General features: G+C 47.6%; 1 protein-coding gene across 2 annotated transcripts; it reads right to left on the bottom strand.

Moving 5' to 3' along the window:
* Positions 1-1,370: 1,370 nt before the first annotated feature.
* On the bottom strand, positions 1,371-26,529 carry drk (growth factor receptor-bound protein 2 drk). 2 transcript variants are annotated; one of them, XM_065427757.2, is made up of 6 exons: positions 26,051-26,529; positions 19,147-19,244; positions 15,276-15,423; positions 14,401-14,538; positions 13,200-13,328; positions 1,371-7,430 (listed from the first exon to the last, which is right to left on the bottom strand). In XM_065427757.2, the coding sequence occupies exons 1-6, from the start codon at positions 26,126-26,128 to the stop codon at positions 7,257-7,259; spliced, it is 765 nt and encodes a 254-aa protein (XP_065283829.1). In that variant the 5' UTR covers positions 26,129-26,529; the 3' UTR covers positions 1,371-7,256. The 2 variants fall into 2 exon arrangements, with proteins under 2 accessions (XP_065283829.1, XP_065283830.1); XM_065427758.2 differs by lacking the exon at positions 13,200-13,328 and having other exon boundaries at positions 26,051-26,526.
* Between the last annotated feature and the right edge of the window lie 78 nt (positions 26,530-26,607).

The raw sequence follows: 26,607 nt of genomic DNA on the forward strand, positions 1-26,607 counted from the left end.
CCTTACCTAGCCGTGGGGGTCATTGCTCTTTGCTCTTTCTTGGAACCGAGGTGGCTGCCCGACTGGGGCGCCACCACAGCCACTCGGCAAACCTGCTTTTACTTTTAACTAAAGCCAGTCAACTCACCGTTCTTAACAGATCAAGACATGTATTCCTTGCCTCCGCTAAACAGAGCTCCCAACATGTGCGTGTATTCTTGCGTGCCGTGCAGCGCAATGTGACAAATCTTATATAGACGAGAATTCTACTTAGCCGGACTCACCCTCACCGAAATTCTATTCAGTTGGGGTCACTCGGATTCGGACTCGACAACCTTCTAATCAGCCGGGCTCACTCGGACTCGCAGTAGTTGTAGTCAGCTAGGCTCACTCACACTCACCAAGAGCAGACTTGGCCGGGCTCAATCAGACTCAGACTCTCACACACACACACACACACACACACACACACACACACACACACACACACACACACACACACACACACACACACACACACACACACACACACACACACACACACACACACACACAAATGATACCGAAGTTTCATCATAAGGGCAAAGCAATGAATGCGATAGCAACACGTCGCCACCTGCCGGCAAGCGACACAAGTTTATGCTTACGCTGTTGCGGCAGCAGCTTGCACCCCCAAAGTGCAGGTAAATTTGCACTTTTTCCTTTAAAACCAGGCAATTAACTATGCCAAGTGCTTTACTAAACAACATAGACTCCCAAATGCAAGCTTGCTGCAAAATTTGAGCAAGAACAGTGCAGCTTCAATACATTGAAGCTGAACTCTTTCTAGTAGGCCATGCGCCATTGGCTGTGCTAACAGCAGTTGACTTGCTAAATATTTGCTAAAGAAAGAAACATTGCTAATAGCTAAAGAAAGAAACGCGTCAACCAGACTGCTGCTCGAATCTCCACTGATATAGACGTCGGATACCGTTAACAGGAGGGATGGAAACATGCCTCAAGTTTATGCCCGTTCATTGTGTCATCTACTGCGTATTTAAGTGGACAACAGCTCTACGTCTGATACATTGTGAACAAGGAACCTGTACAGGTTGCAAAACGTCAAACTTTGCGTTTTTCACTTGGTCAGCGACTATAATTTTTCATTAGTACAAGCTACCTGACCAGACAAGCTTTCGTCGAACTCTTGATTACAGTTGACTTCAAGCATGAACTTGGTACTCGGCTGACATGAGGCCATTGTTCAAGATATTTTGACAGGCTGCATCATTCTACACTGTAACCTTAGCAAAGAATGAAAAGTGACTGCACGAGACTTAGTATGTGCCTATTCCGTGGTGCTTACTTTTGAGCACATTTAACTCGTCATAAATCACACAAAAAGCAACACATAAAGAAACAATTCATTTTTATTTTGTTCTCAAGTAACAGGTTTACTTCTTTTTTTTTCATACCGGTCGCACATACACTTGTAGAACCACCATGCGGAAAAAAAAAAAGCATCACACACACAACACACACACACTTGTACATGAAACTTGTTCAAAACAGTCATCACTCCAAAGCTCGCTTTGTGTTCTCACGACGAAAAAGAATTATAATAAAAGTCTTCTACAGGAAGGATGTCGTATGAAAGTATGGCTACAACTCAGGGACAGTGCTGAGCAAACAAGTGCGCGGAAGCACATAGAGTAAACACGGCACACCTCACATGTGCAGCTAAAAAAGAAAAAAGAAGAAAGTAAAATATACCACTAAGGCTGTTGCCTCGTGTGCAGCAAGGTATTGCAGAAAGAGGTGACCAAAAAAACCTTGACTGTGCACGACATCACTGGAACGAGCAGCAACAGTAGTAGCCAAGGCAAGATTTGTTCCAGTAGGGGCTTCCTTGTTGATGCTCTGTTAGGGTTTTTAAGAGATTTCCCCGTGATGCAAGCGTCAACTTACGAGTCAATTACATTGGACAAATACCAGCAAAGGTGGCGCAACTTTGAATTGGGTGCTGCTTAGAATGCAGCACCTAGGCTTACTGTGGCACACGGACTGAAGATACAGAAACACACACTCGCACAGGGCCACAGCGTTGGCCATGAACAAGTCTGAAGCCTTCGAACGATCTGTGAGCACTTTGATCAACTAGGAAAGAGGCTGAAAGCTTGAAGATTAGGAGTCAATGAAAAAAAAGAAAGAGAGGCCTGAATCTGTGAAACTGCACAACGAAGCCATTAACAAAAACGTACAAAACAAAGTCGCAATAATAATAATAATAAAAAAAAAGGCTGGCCGTCTGCCTGCTATGTCTCCGCACCCGACCTCCAACCATAATATGTATATGTGTGACCGCAGGAGTGTCTAATGTGGGACAAAAACATGTGCACACAAAAGGACAAAACAATGGAAGACATTGCTAAAGATGTGTCTGTTCGAAAAGCAAGGGGGCAGCCGTCATGGGCAGTTAGCGAATATAAGTCAGAAAACGAAAGTAACAGATAACAGAAACTCAAAAAAAGAAGACAAGACAAGAAACATGCAATATAAAAAGCAGCCAAAAGAGGTCCTCAATATACAGGATGGCATCTGTTTCTCTCTAGCTCCCTGGTGGCATGACCAATCAGTCTAGGCCAGTCTTAAAACAGATCTTAAACAGACCAAGCCATCAACTACCTAAAAAGTACTGTATGCTTCGAGTTTACAGTGTAAAAAGCAGCGAGCATAAGGCCCAGCATTGTTGTTCATCACATGCCTGCAGTAACAAGACCCCACATACATGGTAGGGGAAAAAAAAAAAAACGAATTAAATGCTGTACTATGCGTATGTATCAACATACAGTGTTGTCTAAATGAAATGTGAACAGGGCAGTCCAGCCATTTTCCCAGAATACAGAAGTTAGTAACACGCACACTGGTCCCATTTCGAGGTGCATTGTCAGTTACACCAGCTACTGTGTAGGGCAGTAGAGTTCCATATGTCGATGTCCGACAAAGAAGACAATGGTTTTTATGCACAGAGAACAGTGGACCATGTGACACACATGAACATACAAATAAAATGTCCAGCCTTTGGGTTTTGCTTCTCTGACCTGAATTTGCCCCTTCACACTTCACACAGTCACAACTGTATGAAACATCTGCACTAGCATGACAGCAACTCAGTAAACTGGCCTGGCATATGATTGTGAGTCTAGAACGTCACTGCCGCATTGTAGCCAGTTTGACACACTGGTTTGCCAGGTTCCACAGTGATTCAACAAGTGGGCCAACCACAGCAAAAGTTCACGTGCCAAGCACATGCGGCAAATTCAGTGCAAACAACAATGCTCACGAGGTACACCAAACCAGCGAAGAAAGCTAAACACCTAATTTATCCATGACTCCCAGTACGATGGAGAAATAGAATGACCCTGCAAAGCCCTCAGTGAAAGTTTGCACTGTTTGTGCTGAAGCAACAAAGAAGCTCGGAGCAAAAACCATTGATGATGAACGCGCCTGGTGGAACACCACAGGGATGCCAGGAGCCTCAAGGGAGGCCAGGGAGAACTGCGCTATTCCACTATTCAAGATGCCATACCTTACACAGCCACTTTCCTGGCTCACATTCGAGTCAGGCTTGGAGGCTGCCGAGGCACCGATGGCCGCAGGTGGCAATGCACAAGCGAGGGGCACGACACACAAAAGATGCAGGAGAGGGAGACGGCTGACTAGACGACACATTTCACTGCGGCCATTGCCTCGTGTCCCAAGACAGTGAGGGAAGGAGTAGACAAGCCTCAGGAACCCCGGCCACACAGCCAAAAGCCAAGTCGAGGGCCTATGGTGAGGGAGCAGTGCCAAGGTGGTAGAACAGAAGTAAAGCCGGCGACAGTTGTGATGGCAGATAGAGTAAACGCGACGGCAGCCCCTGATCATGCCTTGGGGTGAATTGAAGAAGTGGTGCTACGATGGCCCAAGGTCGCAACATGTCTGATTTCATTACGGTGCTCGAACCAATAATGGTGCGTGTGGTTCGAAAGAAGACGGAAGTGGAGGGGGGGGGGGGATTAGCAGCATATATACATACACACGAACACACACTTTTCACTTGCACGCTGCTGTCTTTGAATGGAAGATGAATGAGGCAAAAACAAGGAGTGACTTCAAAACAATCTTTGCAATTCAAAGGGAACAGAAACAGAGAGAATAATGGAGCAAGAGATAAAGCGGATCGTCCCTGGCCCCACAAAAAGAAAAACAATGGAGGGTGGTAGGCGAGCAACGGCTGAAAAAAGACAACCCCAGCTCGTGTAGCACTGATGTAGGATGTGACAATTACTCTGTGTTGCACGGTAACGTTACAGTGCTACGCTCACTGTCCTATAGCCATGCAGCTGATAACAAGATAAAAGCAGAGACACAAGCAGCTCTCCAGGCACAATCTGCGAGGAGACCAGCCTGAGCTGTACAGCCAATGAAGGCCTTATGTGGACCGCACGGACGACGAAAGTGGGACTAAACTTCGGCGTGCTCAGTGTCAACAGCCATGCATGAGCAACACCTCCGCAACGTGTTCGTAGCCACGGCACTTAAAGCGAAATAAGAAATAAGTCCATTTGGGCTAAACAAAAATCTGCAAGAGATCTGCAAAGCTATCCGAGACTCGCGACACAAATCAACTGTTCGCACATCTGAAGGCAACCCTTTCAAAATGCAGTGAAGAAGCTTTCGTTTTGTTAACATTTCTATGCCACATTTGGTCATTTCTGTATGCAAGAAAACGTGCAACACCCAGTCGACAGATGGCACCACCAAAGAGGATTTGCTACACATTCTGCTAGCTTCGCAAGTGGAACGAAGCCACAAGTATACTACACATATGGACAGTTAAGAGTTGCCTACAAATTTCACTTCCGAAAAAGCAACAAACACAAGCAACTCCGTGAAGTTGGGTAAAACGAACACAGTGCTGGCAGAAAACAACAGCTGTAACACTGCACTTAAAGAAAGGCTTGGACTTTTTTTTTTCTCTTTAAGCTGGCTCACGACGCCAGCAGCAGCTTGAGACAATGCAGTGCCAAGGTAGCCCCTTTCTGGTGGCCTCCCAAGGAATACTCATCTTGTGGGCTAAACAGAAGTCTCCTGACAGCAGGGTGTCTGGTTCCACTGACTTCCACAGAGACAAAGCGCTTTTGGGCAAATTTTAAACATGACGCTGCACATGATGCGAAGCTCACAGGATGTGTCAGAAAAGTGAGCGGACTACTGCTTCCTCCAAATGGCAGAACAGCGTTCATTGCAGCGCATGCCGGATTGTCTTTTCCTATGCCACGGGTGAACCCGCCTATTTGCAAGAAGTATGGCCTACTCGTGACATGGCACAGTAGCTGGCTGACCTTACTACTAACCATACTGTCACGGTGCCTTGGCAAATGAAGCAATACGGAACCCAGAAAAGCAGCAGTGTTCACTGCTGCTTTTCTTGAATGCAACAATGCTGACATCACACGACAATTTCACAAAGCAGATAAGAATGTGCTGCAAGGAGTTGCCACCCCGTCGATAAAAAGAAAGGAGAAAAAAAATAATAAGCGCTGGCTATAAACTGCGTTTTCCAGAGCTGGCACAGTCGACTCCTACAGACTACTTTGTTTTTTCTTTACCAAACTTTCTCTTTGAAGCATGGTGTCTTCCAGGGGCTGCTAAGACATTGTCAAATGCCAGTGTCTCGCAACTCATTTCACAGTACAGCTACGGCCATTCCTCACCGTGATCAGACATTCAAACTGCACTGCCAAGTGTGTGCAAGTGTTTCCGGGGGCCTCCTTCTTTGCACCATGCAGCTGCATACGCTTAGCTACACAGAAAGCGCAACTACCCGGGCAATAGTTCAAGGTGCCACAGCCTCCGTGCGAGAAGGCACCTGCGGCAAGCATTGGCACGAGACGTCGCACTTGCGCCAACACGCATCACATCCGTCTCCGAAAGGCGGGATAACGTGTCTGTGGCTGCACAGGGCGTAATTCAGCCCAGCATGATGCCGGCTGAGGTGATCAGCTGTACTGACTTTCATCGTGGGGGGAGGGGAGAAGGGATGAGAAAATCTTTGATGCAACATACAGCGATTGTTGCATCGGATGCAGCTATGTCACCCCTGTGTGGCACGACCGCCCTCTCGTCGACAGTGATGCTTGCGCCTTGCTTCGGTCATAGCACTGGGCAGCTGTAACAAGCTAGGAGCCCAGTGACGCTCTCCGAAGCTCAGGATGCAACTGGAAGGCGGCGCGTTTGTCCCAGAGCAGAATATGCGTTCCTCCCTTCGGCAGAATGGCCCACATGATGGCTAAACTGTGCACAACATAAAACATGGAGAGAAAGATTTGGAAGGGCCTCACAATCAGGGAGGGTAGTGACCTGGTGTAAGCCACGCCCACAACACCCAGTGCCTTCATGTGCCATTCAAGTCGCTCCTCTTGCAGATAACACTGATCTTGGCCTGCAACATTTCAGTTCGGAAGTGGCAACAAATACTATTGGCCACAGCTCTGCAGCAATATAATATGCAACCAGCTGCTGTGACCAAATTAATTTTTTTTTTTTTTTGAGGAGGGGAGGGAGACAACTGGCCTGGCGTCAGTCCTCCATTGAGAAACGAAAAAAGCATAAAGAAACAGAACGAGAACATGCTACTGGTTCCAGAAATCGTCCAGGGACAGTCACAGCATTTCTCATGACTTTGTGACAGACCTACACCCACGGTGACCTGTCAGCGTCTTTAGCTCGGGAGCAAACACGTGGTGTCGTGGCCCCCTGATTTTCGGTGCCACAACTACAGTGGGCTGCGGAAAAGGGCCCCTTGCACTGCTGAAACATAATGACTGGTGGGCCTGGCTGGCATATGCATTTCGTGCTGCCAAGTTGTAGCACGACAGAAACAAGATGAAAGAAACGGGCAAAGACCAGCACTACACTCACACTTGAAGTTTAAGGAAAGTTTTGTTGTAGAAAGTTTGTCCTGCAAGGTCACACAGTCGTCTTCCGTAACTAACCTTAAGACTGAGTGTAGCACCCATGTATGCACGTTTCTTCCTTTGCACCATTTTTTTTGCTGCACTACGATTTAACAATACCAAAAGCCCCGTGGGCCAGCTGGCTAGACAGAATTTCAGATCACCAGTGTGGTGGACAACACACCCTGCCCCTGGCTCCCCGCGGTGGAAGGGGGGGCCCGTGCAGGGGAACAAGACTGTGACAGCAGCGGTGCCTTTTGCCGGGCGTGGACGTGTTGGCCTCGTTGAGAGAGCGCACTACGTGTGGTAGGGCACCACGTAGGTGGCTGGGAAGTAGCCGCGGCGCGAGCCGATCTCGCCCTCCCACCAGTTGGCGTCCGAGCGGTCGTGCACGTTGATGATGTCGCCGCGGCGGAACTCCAGCTCCCCGGACTCCTGGGGCTGGAAGTCGTACATGGCCTGCACCAAACACTGCACAGAGAATGAGACCCACCCAGTCAGATGCAGCAGCCAGAACACCCATGAAGAATTGTTGTTGCAAGTAGAAGTAATGCAATCGACAACTTCCGATTCCCGGGGACATTCTCCGCCAATGCATACACACACTGTCTGTTCCACAAGCTTTTCTAGTCGTCACTCTTACATCGCCCCACCTGCATACATATCTCACCCTCATCGGTCCCCAACCAAGTTTCTCGTGCATGCATGACAACTGTTAATTTTTCAGCATCCCTCTTCCCCCAGGCAGCCAAGTACTGGAATGTCCTTCCTCACAATGTCATTGCCATCCCTTGCCCATCATCTGTTTCTTAGAATACGGCTGAGTACCTGTAGCTGCCATTTTAAATGTCTTTATTGTTTCTTTCTGTATGCTCTACCCTTATGTAATAAATACACCTTCGTGGGTTATTTAAATGGGCACTAACAAGAAACACTAAATCAATTTAGTCGGCTAAAGTGTTCTTCGAAACCTCTATTGTCATTCATTTCGCGGTTATAGGTTGATTACCAGAATAAAAAAAGTCACAGTTTTGCCTGAAAAGCAAGGCACTGATTGCGATAGCAAATTAGAAGATAGCTATACAAAGTAAGGATAGTATCGGCCGTATGAACTTGTAAACATTCGCTTACTAATTAAATTAACAACAAGCACGGTGCCATGCGCGCACAGGTAAACATGAACACATCTCGCTCGATGATCATGGAAACTTGCTGTCAGAACAATGGAGGGAAGAACTGCGGCAGCAGAAGTGAGTGAATTGACCTTCGTGCATCTCTCACTTCATCGCAAACGAAACGCTGAAAGCAGTGCATACGAAGCTACTGGCACTGTCCGCACTCTGCAAATCGCTTTGAAGATGAGACTCGCACTGGTGAACACTTTGGCCACGTCGGAGATCGCTTTCAAGATACGGCGCCCACGTGGCAGAGCCAACAGCATTCAAGTTTACATCAATGCCACCACGCATGAACTGACCCGACTGAAATGACTACATGGTTGAGTGAACGTCAAAGTGTAGGCAGTAAGACTATTTTATCACAACACAGATGCCCGCACTGCAAGCTCTGCCATGTGTTCTCTTACATGTTTCTGTTGACTATACATGAAAGCCGCCACAAATTTTTCACTTCCAGAAGACAACACAATTTTGCTTTGCTAAGACCACATGAAATAAAAAAGAGGAAGTGCTTAAAGGGACAGTTTATATAATAAAACAAGAAAGCTGCCAAGCTTGACTTTAAGGAATCATGAAAAACACAGTGATGCACAGAAACAAGCCAAGAACACAAAATAATCCAGAAGGGTAGAAATGAAACACTCATATTCAATCACCACGAGCCAACATATAGCATATTTAATGAGAAGCAGAAAGAAAATTGTGCATCCATTCGCTTGGCTTTCTCAAGTTTCGTAAGGATCACACCTCCACAAAGTAGACCCACATTTAAATATACCCATACGCTATAGCCAGCCATTGTGTGCCCCTGCCAGTGATGCTGTGGTCAGCGTGACCTGCAGCAAAGTTCCCAAAGTTGGAATACTGCAGCCGAACCCACTCAAAACAATGCCGGTTTTAACAATATATCAGTTATAACAATGAGAAGCTGCTGCACCGTCAACTTTTGCATGTTTTCCATGGTGAAATAACCAGCTTACTACAATGCCCCAATGCCACATTATCGGTTATAACAATGAAGTCTGGCTGTTGGATGTGCGTGTCGAAAGGTGGTGAAATACGAAATCCTTGAAAAGAAAAAAAAAAAAAGAGAAATTTGAGCCGCTGAATGCTGGTCTGCTGCTCCAACAGCCGCCGCGCGCTCCTTTTCCAGCCCTCTCCGTGCGCCTCTCCCCTGTCGCCCTTCCACCGCTCTGAACACGAATGGGCTGCGCCTACAGCTTTACGCCGCACCACCCTCTAAAACATGAATGGACCGCGCCGATTGCGCTTCTCCCAGGTTACTCGCTGGCTCTTCATTCAGCACAGTTCTGCAAACAGCTTAATCGCTCGCATTCGTCTTTGCTGGTTGCGTCAAAATCGTTACTGGCCACAGTTTCTTAGCCTCGTTTGACTCGCTGCCAAAACAGAAGATAGCTGATCCGCCCAATCATAATCGGCAGTGCATGACGTTGCTGGTGAAAAGAAAGAGCACGGCTATAGATTTGGAAACTAAGTGCTCCTAACTGATGAGGTGATCGTCGCGATGTGCTTGCATCGGATAGCGATGGTGATGACGGCAGCGATGACGTGTTAGGGCAGGCTGCCTCAACGTTGTCCTCACAGAAGGCCCGGCAGATGATTCAATTTGCTTGCCCCGGTGCTTGCCCCGGTGCTTTGTTTTTGCGAGGAACCTTCCGCTGCACGATGTGGAGCACCTAGATGCTTCGAAGAAGGATGTTGGCATGCTTCGCGTAAAGCATACAAGATTGAGGGACCTAGGGTTTTCTCATGCAAGCCAGTGAGTACGTGGCGAGACACTTGTGGCGATCTCGCCTCAGCGTTTCGTCTGGATTTCTCAAGTTGACAGGCTGCCCCAGCAACCTTCTCACATTTTTTAAAAGGCCCCTTTTGAGGACACCAAAGCGATGCCTCGATGGAGCTCACGTATCGCTTACCACCCATGACCCCTCTTTGCAGCTGTTACAGCAGTGCCACTCTTTTAACACCGACAGCCGCAGCTTGTTATACATGATCGGATCAGCCAGAAAGCAGTTAAACAAGTGAACAGAATAAGCAGCCAGACGGAGAATAGCGGTGGCAAGGGAAACTGGCCTCCCAGCCATTATAGTTTACTCACAACAGCTCTGCCAGCCACCTATTTTGATTTTTTTCATGCAACCCGGTTATAACAATTTTATCAGCTATAACAATGAAATTTTCGTGGCACTTGAATGTTGTTATAGATGGGTTCGACTATATCGCACAAGCAGACGATGCTGCTACACAATGCGTGCCTTTCAACACTCTGCAAAATGAGATCCAATTAACTGGGGTTCTTACTTGCACGTTTAGTTGACAAAGCTGCATTTGCAGGATTGCCAGCGCGGCCTAAAATGGCATACATCAGCCTCTACCCTGTAAAATGATTCACTCGTGAACAGAACACAAAAGAATGGGCTACAACACACTGTGTTTCAATGCCACTTATGAGACAAGGTCATCCCAAGATGGACTAACACCAGTTATAACTCGAGAGGGCTTCTGCATGCCCACGTGAAATCAAGCACAGTGGCGTTGCTCCGGCTGACTGCCCAGCTACAATGAGGCAGAGATGCCAGAAGACATGGTCGTTATGTAGCCAGCACCTCTGCTGCACGGTGCTTCGTGCTGCATGTTACTATCCTTCTTCGAACTCACTGCGGTGATGCAATAGTTGTGCAGTTAACACGCTGCAGTGGCCTCCTCTAGTTCAAGGTATGCTGGTTAAATAAAAGCACAGAGCATTGTCTCAAGATATCCCGAGCCTATTGGACCCCACCAGTGCAAGAAGCCCAACCAAATCACCTGGGATGCCGCGACTTCCAGGAAGAAGTCCAGAAAGGCAAGAAACCAGCAATAGTGGTGACATGCAGAAATATACATCGTTTTCCATCAAAGGCTTTCACCATGAAAGCGCCAAACCAACAAACGCAGCTACATAAGAGGCATCACTGATGAATGATGGTGCTTTCTATCAGAGCATTGTCAGTCATACACCAAAGGTTTTTTTTATCAAAGGCTTCCAAATTCTTTATGCCGTTAAAATTTGACGAGCCAGGAGGTTACCTACAGTAACGCATGCTGGTGCATGCGCTCCCAGGTGAATGAGTGTCAACAGCACGAATGATGCATGCACAATCTTGTAATGAGTTGCTTGGGTCTGGGCAGGAAGCGTTGTTCGGTTCCAAAAAGCTCGTAGATCCTTCTGGAGGGCTCAGGCTCTGCTCTTGGCTTGATTTGGCTTAGTGGTCGAGTTCACGTGTTGTTATGGAGGAGCCACAGTGCTGTACAGAGGGCTTGCTTCTGCCATAATAAGCAGGCACTGTTCGACAATGAATCAGTTTTACAAAATGTTAGCGACATAAATGTCTCTGTGACTACTCACAGCACTGGAGGCTGCCAAGTGTATTTCAAGGCAAGGAGGGCTTTGGTTCCGATTGCCTGCGGTCTTTTTAGCCCACACGAGAAGATGAGCACCTATGCAACAAGTCTAAATGTGGCCACTGCAGCCAGAGACCAAACAAGCCTTTGTTTACCCATTGGCTCAGCCCCAAAACTAGACGAAGGAAGTTCCAAACATCCCACGTTGTAGCTCCTTCACATCTGCCTCCACAACGTCGCCATCTTGAAGGCATCGGCTTGACAACCACACTCAAGAGCATAGGCGACTAGGACTAATACAAGTGCAGTCAATTAGTGGACCGCAACCAAGGACACTTCCAAGTGCGCCACCACGGCAATGGACGGTGAAGTGAAAGATTTCAACAGGCAGCTCTCACAATCAAATAATATGGTATCTGCAAGCTTTAGTTCTGCTTGTCTCAGGCAAATTGCCAGAGACAAGCTCGTTTCCTACAGACTGGGTGATCCGCTTTGCACATGGCAAGGCCATCTTGAGATGCTTGCAATCAGGTGAACAGAAAAAGGATCCTGTGATGCACCGCCCTTCTGATTAGGCAGCCTGCCAGTGGGCCTTTTACAAGAAAGGCCATTGCCCCAGTGCACAACACAGCAGTGGGCTCCAGCCATAACCGTGCTGGCGGCACAATGTCTTTCTGGTCGAAACTAACTGCAGCAAGTTGAGGGGGCCTTCCAGAGTTTTTTTTCACATACCCTGGTGCGCAATTTCAGATCTCACGTGGCCGCATTGGTCATAGACGCGCCAGCATAGTGCAAAGAAACCCTTTAGAAACAACATTGAAATTAAGACCCACAAAGACTGTATGGTGTGCCGTGCATTTCAGGTTCTAAGTTTTGTGTTTATCACAGCAGCCGCAGTCAATGCCAGAGAGACGTCTATACATGACAAAGAATGAAAGAAGTTGTAACTCTTCTGGAGCGACTGTCTCAGCCTGTAGTTTTCCACCTGCTCAGCTGTGTAGCTGAATACTAGCAAGGCGATGGTAGCATCATGCAATTGCTGCTCTTGAATTTGCCCCACTATCTGCAGGTCTGAAGCAAGTAACTGGCTACAACTTGTTCTGCAAACATGTGACACAGCTGGAAAAGTAGTCACCAGTGCATCCAAATCATCATCAAGGTTCCCACGATGTCAGCTACAGTTGAGCAACTCAGCACCAGGTGCCTGCCGAAAAATATGTTTGCTGCGGAAAGGGCAAATGCTGCTTTGGCATTTTATGTCTTCAGCCAGGCTCCCAGCAAAAGCAGTGAACAGGGGGAGATCAAATCGGTCATTAAACCACGGGACTGCAAGTGGCCCTCTGCAACTCGAAGCTCTGAGGCAAAGCAGCAACGAAAAAGAAAGGGACGAGGCACACAACAAGGGACGCAGCGGAGCAGCCACAGTAAGCAGACGACGTTGAAGCAGACATTGCAGAGCTCTGCCCCAGGTCACTTGGCAGCCAATGGCAAGTAGCCGAAATGAGGGCAAGACGAAGTGGCATCCCAGTGACCGTCCCTCGTAGGAAAAGTGGCCTTCTTACGAAACGAAAAACAAACAAAGCGTCTTCGGCATCGGCCGAGCGTACAGCAAGCTGTCTGGCAGCAGAAGTCGTTGACTGGCGAGGTAGAGCGTAAATACCTGGCTCTTGTCTTCCTGTCCACCAGCTCCAAGTCTAGCTGTCTGGGCAGGGTCATTTCCTGTCGGAACCTTGAGCGGTGTCAATACGCGCTGATGCCGTGGCTGAGGTTGCACTCCGGGGATAGCCTCCTGTGCGTGGCATCCCGTGTTTGAGTGAGGGTCAGCAGGGTCTACTTGGCCATCAGGTAATGGCTCTCAGCGGACATTGTACTACCACGCCAGAATGAAATGACAACACTAGAAACCAAACCAGAAGGTGCGCTTCCCTTTCCACACTGAACTGTGTGTTTGAGAGAGGGAATGATGTGTTTCATTCACAGACTAGTTCTTTAGGCTAGAGAACATAGGTTTGTCTTGTCCAATCCATACTTCATTCAGGCATCACAGCACATTCACACTACTATACAGGCACTCATACGGGCATGCGCTTGGCAACGCATGCGTGTTGTTGGTCTTCAGTCTTTTCTGAAAGTAAATACTTTCCCATTTTGCATCTTTATTTTTGTTACTTTGTCTGCTTTATGTGAAGACTGGCTCAAATGGTCCTTGGGCATTAGCCTTTGAATGTCCACAAAATTAAAAGCATGCAAACATCCCGGCTGCATGCTTCAATTGTTGGATATGCATGCTGTGTCATCTACATGCGCTTTGCATGTGCGCAAGCTTTGAAAACTGCTTTCGCTAATGCAGCGTGGTCCTGCTTATAGTTAAGATATTCATATTTCTAGTGACTTCCATTATAAGCAGTCTACACTGTGTATATAAGTAGCTTCTTGCTGCTGGGTATTGTGCACAACACTTCTACAGTGTCTTAGTCCATATCCATAGTACACTAAACCCCACAATCCACATGCACAGCTCACTGCAGACTGATGAAATTTGCATTATGTGCATGCATGATCATCACTTCTTACCACCGGTGGTACCACCGGTGATACTCCTGCTTCCCTGCGAATGCTGATAAAACCTCCAAACAAAGCGCTGCCAAGGAGGAAAGAAAGGTCGACATCTTCGCTGGACCGTACGCATTTGGGCTATCTTTACTACCTCATTTCCTGCCCATTCATTTTACATTCATCAGGCAAAACGTGTGCTCTGATGATTGCATGTCTCATGAAGCGGCTAAGTGTAGCTACAGGGCAGGCAACAAATGTGAGCCTCTGTTAAACGACAGGTGAGCACCAGGTGGAACGATCCTCACCTCCTCGGGGTGCATGTCGCGAAGCTTGATGTCCTGGGAGCGGCTGACAGAAGCCGACCGGTGGTACTCGACCAGCTCGTTGAGCGAGGCAAACTTCACCACCCACAGGAAGAACTTGCCCATTGTGTCTCGTAGAACCTGCACACATTCGGTTGGGTAAAAGAGGGCCATAATGAACGTGTCTCGCGGCAAGCCAGGTCGCGTCTAGGCATTGGATACTCCCAAAAGGTGAATTGGTGTCACTGAACTACCAATGTTGCCAATTAATCGAGTGTTGCATCTGCAGAAGTCAAGGGTCAAGCCTGTGTAAATATGTGGCAACCTACATTTTTGTTTTTTCTTCAGTTCTTTTTTTAATTCAGCCCTCCCCCACATTGCACGAAAAGAAATACACTGTATGAAGTATGACTCATTCCAATGCATCTCAACTTGCAAAATTCCTTAAACGAAACATTCCACTTGTTTTTCAAAGTATTTTGGACAAGTATTTTGCTTCTTGCAAATGGCTGTGGAACTTGGGAATGCCGACAGAGGGAGCAGTTTTAGCCTCAGTTTTTAGCTTAGATCCCTAGACTTTAAAGCTACGGTCAGGACCACTGGTTGTCATGCAGCTAGGACCAATGAACGTAAAGAGGTCTCGGAAATCCATTCAGCATGGAAGAACTCTGTCCATAAAATAAAAACACTGAATACAAAGACGTCTCCAAACCATTCAAATGATAAGCTGAGCATTCTGGGGACAATTTCGTGTTTGACACAAGGAAGACTTGGGCAACACTTGGTCAATTTGCCCCACAGTATGTGTTAAAAAGATATTGCACTGTCATTGAGCACTCAAGCTACTGGACACACTCGTACAAGAAAGACCGACGCACCTTGAAGTGCTGGACACCGTCACCACAGCGAACTGAGAGGGAGAAATCACCCGGCGAGCTCTCGCTGACGCGAATCAGAAAGGCTCCCTCGTGCTTGTTTGACAGCAGCTTCTCTGCGTCGGCTCGTGTAATGCGTCCATAATACCAGCTGCAGGAAATAAACGTAGCACAAATTACTGTCATACCAAATAAAGAAATTGATTAAAGAATCACAGTCACTTTCAATGCTACAAAAAATTGCAGTGCACGCCAAAGAGCTTGATTACGTTGTCAGCAGCTACATCCTATGAAAGTGCGATGGGTAGTGATAGGCATGCAACTTTTCTGTTAATTACTTTCAATGCCACAAAAGCAATGTGATAAAAATAAAGCTGTCATTTAGTTGTAACAAAAACAGGCCACTTGGATGCTTCTGTAATCATTATTACTAATGCTGCTGCAAGCCAGCAGTACCCTACTCCGAAGACCACCATGCCATCTGTCATGCTCCCTTCCAATTCATTCTTAGGCACTGGAAATATTTCAATTAAACAGCCACACCTCTTTCTCTCGGACTGCCGGATTCCTACCTGTTGGACTGTCGGACTTCCGACAGCATAGGCATGCACAGAATGCCTATGCTGCCTGCCCTAGCACATGTGCATCTCTTTTGGCAAGGTGTACGGAGTATTGTAAAAAATAACCATGAACGACATGCACAAATAATGGCACATTTGACTCGTTGCTAGGGCGCTCTGAGTCTGTTAGCAACAATGCGGAGACCTCCCGTCTTCGGAGCCATAATGAAATGCCCCGTGCCAAACATTCAGCTGCTTCCAAAGAAATCAGAGACGCCACTTGATCAGAACTCGATCAGCTCTCAGTCACATTCCCAGTCTAACGATGAAGGCACCTACGAGCACTCTCAGCTGGAGTGTGGTGCTCTGAGAGAGCAAGGCGAACATGTCTTGAGCCCTCAATTTCGACTAGCCAATGTAAGCTGCCCTGCAATAGTGCTTAGAAGTGACCAGTCAAATCTGCCATCAGTGACACCTTGAGGTGTCACTAAAGGGAAATGTTAAATTCAGTATATTGTTTCAAAACTGTGTTTTGTTGGTGCAAAAGTGTCGGCTATTGCAAAAAGAAAGGGGACAGGGCGCCACAGGGCCACCACACATTTGCTTTAAGCCGCAACTTTATGTATTCAAAACCACGAGGGTTGCCAGTGGCTTCCACAACAGGGAAAAAAAAAAAAGAAAGCCGTGAACCATGTGCAAAACGTGCAATGACATCAGTCGAATTTTTAAACAAAAGGAGAACAAAACACAACAACAAAGAAAGATGGACACTCCAGCTGTAACGAGCCAGTAAACCATGAGCAGCTACCATCCCACCACCAATGCAGCCAAACTCCAACTGATCGTGAACTCACTGCAATAGCCGATTGAAGAGGTCTTTATTTAGTGCTGCAAAAGCCACGTGATGAAAATTAAAGCAGCCATATTCCTGTATTCTCAGAGAGCCAGGTCCCTCTGGCGTTTTCCCCCCCTTAATGCTGCAGCAGGTTGGCACTGCCCAGCTTGCATGCTTACTTGAACTCCACTTAAGCTGGCCTTGATTAGCAAAATGGAACTAAGCAGCAACAGCTCTGACCAATAGCAGCAACTGTTACCATGAGGCTAAGAAATCAAATAGCAGCTGCAACAACACATTTGGCCTGGCTGCATGCGGTAGAGAGAGCAGGGCTGGATGAAGAATGCCCACAAACAACGGCAGTGGGCCCGGAAAAGCAGCACAGAGACTGAAAGCACATGTTGACACCAGGTTATGTATAGACCATGAAACTATTAGGCTAAACTGAGGGGTTTAATGTCCCAAAGCTGCTGCACAGAGGACTATGAGGGGAGGATGCGTAGAGGGGTCAACTTGCGGGTTAATTTTGGCCGCCAAGGGTTCTTCGTTTAACACGATCGCTGTGGCAGCACTTTTTGAAGTCTTGATTCCTGTGCATGATGGCCTACTGGTTAGTTACCAGGCAGTTGTGATTCTTTGAAACTTCCTCAGTCTAGAAAGGTTGCGCAAAAAACACACATATAAGAAGCAGCAATAATTTGTGCTACCTGTTGATTTCTAGCAAAGACGTTGCTTGCGGTCGGCAGGAAAGCTTGGAACAGCCACACAGGAAGGTAACAGCTGCGCGACCCCCCCGGAGACCCATGGTGCAATGAACGTGTTAACGTGCATCCGAAGTGTCAAACACGATTCTGAAGGAGGTGAAATGCAACAGCTGCAGTTGGTCACTGAATCTGTGACTCTGTGCTCCGAAGCAGAATGCCATGGCAACTGAGTCACCGCATAGAAGGTACAGGCACTATGAACCCATGGAAATCACAACTGGCTCATAACACAAAACTGGTGATCTTCACATTTGTGCTTGTGATGCGGCGAAATTGGAACTTGGAATTTGCGGTGACTCCCAGAACTGACCTACAAACTACTTTAAGACAGATATCCTTGTGGAAGTTGCAATACATGGCTGGTTCCAGAAACAGTATTCAATATCCGATGAGTGTATCATCTTATGGTTATCAGAATAATTCGAGCATAGCCATTCCTGTTGTTTGGGACGTTTTAAGTGCTACAAGAGCCTTAACTTGGCAGGAAATGTCGTCGTCATGCAAAAAAGCACGACTCAGTGCCGATGTTGACTGAAAGCGCTAGTATCAGACAACCTCATCCACTCAGTAAGTGGATGTGATGCTTCCTTAAATTTTTAGCTAAATCTGTGCCTTCCTTGTCGTTTCAGAACTGTCCATCTTTTCTATTAAAACAATATGTCCACTGTCATCAAAGCAGACGAGGGACAAGTTTTCCCTTCTGTGTTTTGCACGCCAAACATGGCACCGGTCATGTCAGTATGATGTCACAAATTTCATTGAATTTTAGGATTTGTGCGTGTTTTTCGTGTTTTATTGCTGCTCTGTGCATTATTCATCCAAATGACCACTGGCACATGGGAACTCACTCTATATCAACCTAAAAGTGAACTTCGTGTCAGAGAAAAAGTTGGGCAGAAACCATGAGGATGACTGTCACAGTTAAGCGATAGCTTCCTCGTAAACCTGCTGAGATATGCTACTAAGGGCACTTGCTGGTTAGCTGTATCGTTCAAATGCTATGAGGTGTGTGGGTGCTGCCACACTTCAACCGATTCAGATGGCCCACATTACAAATCACACTAAAATCCTCGCGAGAACACACATTGAGCACTGGTATCAGGATTGGCCTACCAAATCACCACCTTTGACAACACTGTCTTCAGCATTGGCACAGTTTGCCAGACAGCCTCACCTTACGAAGTGGGGTGAAAAAGTGAAGAAAGCTTCGCTTCAGAAACTTCGCTCAGTTCATTGTTAGTTCATTTGGGAAAACACAGAGAAACTGTACACTCCGAATGTTAGGGAGGCAGGAACTTGCTGCCGTCTGCTGTCACGCATAACACACTTGCCAAGTATGGAGCCAAACATGACAGAGGCTCAAAGTGATTGCCAGTGGTAGAGCAAGAAACGCTGCTGGAGCCAACTTTTCGACACGGGAACCTGTCTTCTTCAAGGCAGCAAATACTTTCCTTGGCAACATTTTTATGTACGCATAGCTCACTCTCCTACACCTCTCAATGGGGGAGGAGCAGAGCAAGCTATGCGCAGGTGGAGGAAAACTGAGCTACGTGCACATAAAAACGCTACAAAGAAAAGCCAGTGATGTTTCTTGCTCAACAATCGTTAGCCAAGTGTGAATGCCCTGTGATGTGCGCTCCTCAAATGCACGCTTCCTAGAGCTAAGTGTGAGCTGGCCTTTCGACGTAACTTAAAAGGCAGGGCGCAATACTTACTCGTGCTTCTTCATCTCGATGTAGTTGCTAGGAATGAGGCCCTCCTTGGAATCTAGCTCAGCCCGGTACCAGTTCATGTCGTCCTCCATGTTCAGCACCTGCAACAGCAGGCATTGCATGTCTTTAGCAAATTGCAGGTATGTCTTCAGGCCATGAAAGGGAGAAAAAAGATCACAGGCCCAAAGAGTGCTTTAAAAACTGGGCCAAAATATGGCTGCAAGCGGCGTTAGAACATACGCAGGCATATATTTCCAGAAAACATGCCAATAAAAAAATTCACCTATTCCCTACACATCCCAGTAAATGTACTCGGCTTGGACATCAATTTACGGAATATATAGTCTCATCCCCCAGGGTAAGTGGATATGACTGGTAAAGGTGTTCACCTGAAGTGTACATAAACAGTATAGTGATCGTGATGGTTAACAAAGGAACCTGGTTACACTTATATTAAGCCAAGTGGAGCAAAAGAATGTTTGGATTTTGAATACCTTACAAGAACCACCAAGGAGATGATCAGCAGCCCACCAAAAAACTGTGAAAGTAGCAAGGGCAATTTAAAAGCGCGTACGAAGTTCACTTATCCACAGTGATGCATCTGAAACAAATGCTTTGGGCTCTGTGCCCACTACAACTTTGCGCACTCAAATACGTGGAAAACAGATACACTCTCCGTGCAACAGAGAACGTAGAAAACGCAATAAACACACCTGCTCTAACCAAGCAATAGGCAAACCAATTTAAATCAGACCAAACTCTAGCAAATGGTAGGAGCAAAATTTAGTTCACCGATTGATTCAAGAAACTAAACGTTCCAAAGCTACACTAGTGCTATGAAAGCTAGACCACATAGCAAGAGAGCACTGGATAAATTTTCCCCACCAGGATTTTTTTATTGGACACCCAAAACATGGCAAGTGATTCTTTTATTAAATTCCACTGCATATGCAATGCGGCCACTGTGGTTGGGAATTGAACATGACCTTGCGCTCGCAGCACCCGTTCTGTAGTGCGCCGTGCTTGCTGCCGCCGAGACAGTAAGAGACAGTACAGTAATCTCTGAGGCCACAGCATGTGATCTAGGTTGCAAGCATTTGCCACAAGCGGCGCTCGTCTTCTTTTGCAGAGAGAAGGAAAGGGAGAGGGCACGGAACCGGGTCATAAGGTAATGCGGCAGGCATCTAGTAAAGGAAGCAATGCATAAAGTCAAGTATAGTTTGAGCGCTCTGAGCTTTCAGTGTGTATCCACTATGTATCCAGCTTCCACTATGTATCGGTCGCGAATACAGGTGGTGCACTCTGCAAGCTCTGCAACAGGTGCAGTGGGGCAAAGGTGACACTCCTCTCATCGTTCCGTGGCCATGGTTCAAATACGCTATGTTTTCTATGTGATAATTGCTTTGTGTTATGACTGTAACCGATAATGTCAACGTGACGCCGGATCACCTAGCACATTGATATTTTTTTGCTGTCGTGCCAAACGTGCCACTACTTAGTCGCGAATGCAGAAAGTGTGAAAAGTTGCTCTATCATCCACAGCATGGCCTGCTATGTATGAAATGGAGTGTAGTCTTCAGATAATTCATTTATTTGGAGATACAAAGGCCCTTTATTTTTGCCAGGTCATAATGTTAGAAAATCTGTGACATTTCTCATAAAAGAAAGAGAGACTGGAGAGAGAGAGAAAGGCAAAGGAAAGACAGAGAGGTTAACCAGAGATTATCTCCGACTGGCTACCCTGTACTGGGGGAGGGGCAACAGGATGCGATAGATGAGAGAGAGAAGGATAAAAAAAAAGGAAAACAAACCCTACACACGCACATACACACGAACTGTTTCTGTGGGCACTGTCGCGCAGCCCGCAAAGACATTCCTATAGTCGGATACAACTTTAGAAAAAAGGGGGCGTTTACTCCTCCGAGGCGGATGCAGACGAGCATCCACCAATGGGCGCGCACTCTGGACCGACGTCATGCGCCGGACGGCCGGTGACTTCGCCGCTTTGGTCACCTGGGCGGGGCCTCCCCTTTTTTCTAAAGTTGTATCCGACTATAGTCTTACGTACAATCCTACGTCACACAGTGTACAGTCACAATCTGTAAAAAAGTCCCGTATCTTTCAAGTACCGCAGCAGCGCCTTCATAGCGGATTATGCTGAAGCCAGGAGAATATTAAACGGACATATGTCATGTTAGCGTACCAAAGCAGTGGTTGCAATCCAAGTGAGAGTCGTGACATTGGTGGTCCCTCTACAACACAAGTTGTTGCCGCACAACCATACCATACTGATATTATCTAAGTGATTGTAAAATGTGCACCAAAAAAACTTTAATGTGAGAGGAGGGTTTCATAAGCCAGAAGAGATGCCAAAACAAAAGATTGGTGGCGATTCCACCTCCAAAGTTCCCAAAACAACTCATATAGCGACGTGATGGATTTTTAACAATATGTGCTCTGGCCTAGTTAATTTTCTTATTAGACTTACTTGAATTCTGAACTAGCCATGAAAGACTGAACGTAGCAAGCTTTGAATGCATTCACTGCACCACAACCACTCAAATACAAGAAAAACATTATAAAATCCATGGCATGTGAGATGTACCGACTGGGGTTTCGGAATGAATTTTAAGATATGTGACTGATTTTCACTTTCCCTTCTAATACTCAAACCATTAACAAAAAATTAACGAAAACAGAATCTAAGTATTATTTCTATCAGTCTACAGTTCTAAAAATGATTTATTGTTTCCTTTTGGTGCCCCCTTTTAAAGGCACACTGAAGAGAAACACCGAATCAGTTTAGACTGATAAATATATTTCAAAAGTGCTTTCATTATTTGTGTGGTAAGAGTTAGGAGAGAGAAAAAAAAGGGGGCCAAATTTTTCCCTATTGGATTTCGTGCCAAAACTCCAGCGACGGTACATCTGTGGTGTCGCCGCTGGTGCCAACCTTATTTTCTCGCATTTGGGCAGTTGTGGCGAAGCAAAGGTCTTCAAAATTTGCTAAGTTCAGTCTTTCGCTCTTTTAGAACACAATGTAGTCTGCTTTAATTGATTAGAGATTAACTAGGCCCTAGCAGACGACGTAGGAACCCATGACGTCACGGCAAGTTGGCGCGGGAGCTGTCGGAGGGCGTCCCCAACAGTAATTCGTTTTTTTTTTTTTAGCCTCTTTTCTGGCTTATCAGGCCTGCTGTCACGGCAAGCGTGGTACTTTTTGGTATTGTTAACGGCTAATCTACTTATAGATGGCTCGCACTGACGTCATCTTCAGCGCCATGTATCTTCGGCGCCATGTGACGCTTATTTTTCTCCAGACGTCAGGTGTCCGGATTAATTTTTTAATCTTAACCAGCAGACGTCCTTTAAAACCACAGCAGGCTGGACGAGCGTTCTCGTGCATCGCACCACCGGAATGCGGCCGGAAATCGAACCTTCACCCTATTTCGCATCCGTAAGTGGGACCGGCGAGAACGCCGGGAGTTTTTAAGCGAGAGACACACGTTTTCCCAAGTCGGCTTCGGCTTAGGCAAGCACAGACGGCTCGGCTTAGACAGAAGCGAGAGCCCCAGTTCTCCAGATTCCGCCCCCGTTCCGCACAGCCGGCGCGACTTCCCCGAGCGGGGCTTATTTTTAGCCCAGGCTCATCATTTGCCGGCGATGGAGGGGAGAAAAAACAAAAGAAAGAACGTGCAGACAGAAACAAGCCGCTCGAAGAAGAAGAAACGAAATTAAAGAGACGAAAGAACTAACGGCGCTAAGAAAAGAAGCCCCCAAGGCTCGCCGCGACCTGCCATGCCGGCGACGCCGGCTCCACGAGGAAGCGAAAAATCCTTCGGACGGTGGGCTGTAACAAGAAGAGGCGGATCCCAATCAATATGCCACCCCGTGAGTAGGTCGCGCGGCTGATCTGCCAACCGGCGGCCCCACGAGAAACGACTCTTCGTCGGCGAGCGTAATGCACCCGTCGTACGTGAACGAAGGTCATCTTTTGGAAAAAAATAAATAATACACTGCGACGCTTGAGGTCTCCAGACGACCGCACAGTGGGTAATCGGGGTTCCGGTCTAATTTGGACCGTCTGGCATTCTTTAACGTACAACTAAATCTAAGTACGTTTTTGCGTTAGGTCCCCGAGAGTCTCGTTATTTCTGCACTTATCAAAAAAGAAATTAAAAGTGAGGAAGAAAAAAAAAAGCCCCACTCCTACTTGAATGCAACGACGGCCTTTTTAAAGGCCATTCGAAACTAAACGATAAGGTGTTTGTAAAAATTTAGCGGAAAAAAATGAAATGTCGACACGGCACGCCTGGTGGCCATCTACAGCGGAATGCGGCCGTTACATGCTGAGAATCGAAGTTCGTACCAGCGACCTCGACAGACGAAACATAGACGACGAACGGCGCGTCGGAAAAGGCGGCTGTTCGCACTGGTGGAAGCCAAGTTCGAAATTCGGCTGAAACTTGTTTGATGGCGGTAGCTACAATTTGTACCTGGATTTCTTCTTATTTTTTTTTTTTCGAGAGGGTGCGTTCTGCGCTAGGCAAACTACATGCGACCATTATTGCCGGCGTATTTTTAGGCTGCAATCAGGACGAAACTCGTTCTCGGTAATTGCAACCCAATGACGACGAGGCTGCATTTGTCGTTTGGACCACTGCTGCTACGACTAATTCCTGCAAAAATAGCTTTACCAGCTTACTTCCTTGTTACACACATCGGCAGAGATGTTGCGTACTTGACAACGCAAAGCGGAACTGTATCAAGCCCCCCCCTCCCCCCACGTTTTTTTTTTTTTTCGTTACGGCGGTTCTTTCCTGTAGTATCTGGAGAACTACGTCGATGCATGGTGCTCAATCCGGCAGGGCTGGTTCATTGGCTCCTCCGAAACTGGGCCTGAAAACGCGCCCATCCAAGACCACCCAGAACAGTGTTCAGTCAACGCCAGCCTAAGCAGAGTTGGAAGGGCGCACTTTCGGGTTCAGTTTTGGTGCGACGTAATCACGTGGGGCACCATGCACAAGTTGCGGCACCAGCCTCCGAGGTAGTCAGTTTACAGTTAAGCTAACAAGAACGGCAAATTGGTTAGCACCACGGAACACCCGCATAACTTCGCAAAAGTGCTGTTTATCAGCTACCAACAGGGGAGGGGGTAAGTGGGTTTCCCAGAGTGAGCTTCTGCGTAGGATACCGACTTCAGTGGCTGCGCCAAGCCAACGTAAAGGAGGCATTGGCCAAGCTGTCACATGGCAGTTTTGTTTCTGTCGCGGCCTGCGCAACTCCGTGAAGTATACGTGCCCACTTAGTAACCGATAAAGAAAGACTACAAATCGCGCACTTGTAGCTCTCTCCCGCAAGCTCGCACTATCAAACTAGGAAAATACATTGAAACTTTGCCCGGACCTAACAGAAGTGATGGTGGCACGCAGCTCGACACCACAGAAGCGGCAGCTGGAGGCAGTCGCGTCCCCTTCTAGAAAGGACGTCGAGATAGCGCACGGCAGTCCCAAGATTTCGACGAACCCGATACTTCCGAAAAAAAAAAAAAAAATGACATGCCCGTGTTTCTTTTCTTTCTCAACGGTTTCACCGAGGTCACCCGGTCCCCGATCTGCAAAAACAAGTTCCTTGCTCCCGCGCCGGTTTCTGCGCGTTCTTTCAAGAACGCCGAGAAGACCAACTGGTTTGCAACTACTGCTACTGAAAATCGCTGGTCCCGCGAGTTACCGAACCTTCCTGAAAAAAAGGAAGTAGTAGGAAGACGATTCCATCGCAGAGTGGCGACGACTTCCCTGCACAAACACATTAGAGCAAACTGTCGAACAGAAGACAAGAAAAAAAAAAAGGACCACCGCCAGGCAAGGAGGTAACACTTGGAGCCTGAAACCTCTAGGTCAAAGACCAGCACGGTGATCGGATAAACCCGCATTGAAGGCATGGAGGCCCAGCCAGCTGGCATGACCCGGCGAAAGCGGAACGAGAAGGCAGACGGTCAAACGAAGAAAACACTTGTTGGCTGCTGCCAGCCGCTGATGCGGCGAACTTGGAAAGCAACAAATCTCAGCTGCGGAGCGCGGTTACGGCGCGTTGGGCCGAGCTCAGCCGCGTCGGCGAACCAAAGCAACATCAAAGCAGCGACAACAAAAAAAGAAAGCGTTTTTCTTTCCTCCTCCGATCCCTAGCATCATTACACGACGCCACGAGCACGGCTACCTCTTGTCTGAAGCAGCGGTACGAAAAAAAAAAAAAGAAAACGGAATTCGCTGCTTATGGGAGGGGTCGTCCGTGCCCCTTCTCCCCACAATGCCGAGGACCTGTCGCAACGCCGGGGAAGCAAGTGGGGGACGGACATAGTCGCGACAAGCCCGCCGAGCAAATCAGACCGACAAAGACTCGGAATGCCGTGCATATGCGCAAGAACGACCGCCTTTCGAAAAAGCCAGCAGCAACGGCGCCTCGCTTTCCTTCGCCTGTATTAGATCATTCTTTTAAAAATTCTTTCACGACGCCAGAGGGCTGCTTGCCCCCCACTCGTAATGAGAATTCGCACTGGCAAATGCGCCCATCTTCTGCTCCGCACGCCGACGTTGGTTGTCGGCCCAGTTATCGCCGCGATAGAAAAAGCCATTCACGTCATAGGCGAGGAACTACAAAAACAAAATAAGAACAAATAAAGGAGCGGGAGAACGGGGCGAGACACGGTATCGTCACTAGCGAGACGGGAGCAGCGTCGACAGGCCAACCAACCGTACGTATCACGTACAGCGGAGCTGCTGTTCATAAGCGAGTCGAACGCCGTCAACGCGCTCGACTGCACACAACACAACAATCAAAACACGGGCACCACCGCCGTCGGGAGAGCTAGCTGCTCGCAGCGGTTCGGCGGAAAAGCCCACCGCCTCACCTTCAACACTTGGCCCTTGCGAAAGCTCAGTTCGTCGTCGGCCGTCGCGGTGAAGTCGTGTTTCGCGATGGCTTCCATGCTTCTCCGACTTGCGCCGAGCCCCTGTGGCTGCTCACTTTCGCTCACGAACGACTCTCTTCTTGGTCGCGAGGCCTAGCGAATTGCACCAGTTCCCCGACGGGAACGCCGTAGTGAAATCACGACCCCAAACGTCGGTAGCCCGCTGGCGCGCGTCTTCCTCTAGTTGATTGTTATGCGGCTCGGCGCACAGAAACACACCTCGAGAGAGAGCACAGGGAGCACGTGCAGATCCGACGATCCCGAAATTGTAATCCGAGCTGCACAAGACTTCGACGACGTAGCACGAAGAAACAACACCGCACGAGCACTCCTCGATCAGCGCACACTTTTCATTTCGAGGAACCGAACGCAGCAACAGCCACCGAGCGCGCAGGATCACTGCGGATGGACACTTGTCGCGGGTAAAGTAGGTCTGAGTCACACGCCGCCTCAACTTGCACGCTGCGAACGCTGCTCTCATTTATGCAACCCACGTC

This window comes from Dermacentor albipictus, chromosome 8, assembly GCF_038994185.2.
Source record: "Dermacentor albipictus isolate Rhodes 1998 colony chromosome 8, USDA_Dalb.pri_finalv2, whole genome shotgun sequence".
Classification (NCBI taxonomy): Eukaryota; Metazoa; Arthropoda; class Arachnida; order Ixodida; family Ixodidae; genus Dermacentor; species Dermacentor albipictus.

Bases quoted from the DNA above. Each gene is read 5' to 3' on its own strand.
- drk (XM_065427757.2), bottom strand. From the start codon at position 26,128: ATGGAAGCCATCGCGAAACACGACTTCACCGCGACGGCCGACGACGAA. The intron at 19,245-26,050 runs GTGAGGCGGTGG...CTGCTGTTGCAG, and splicing joins GCAAGGGCCAAGTGTTGAAG to GTGCTGAACATGGAGGACGA. The intron at 7,431-13,199 runs GTATTTACGCTC...TTCTCTGTGCAG, and splicing joins GACAGGAAGACAAGAGCCAG to TGTTTGGTGCAGGCCATGTA.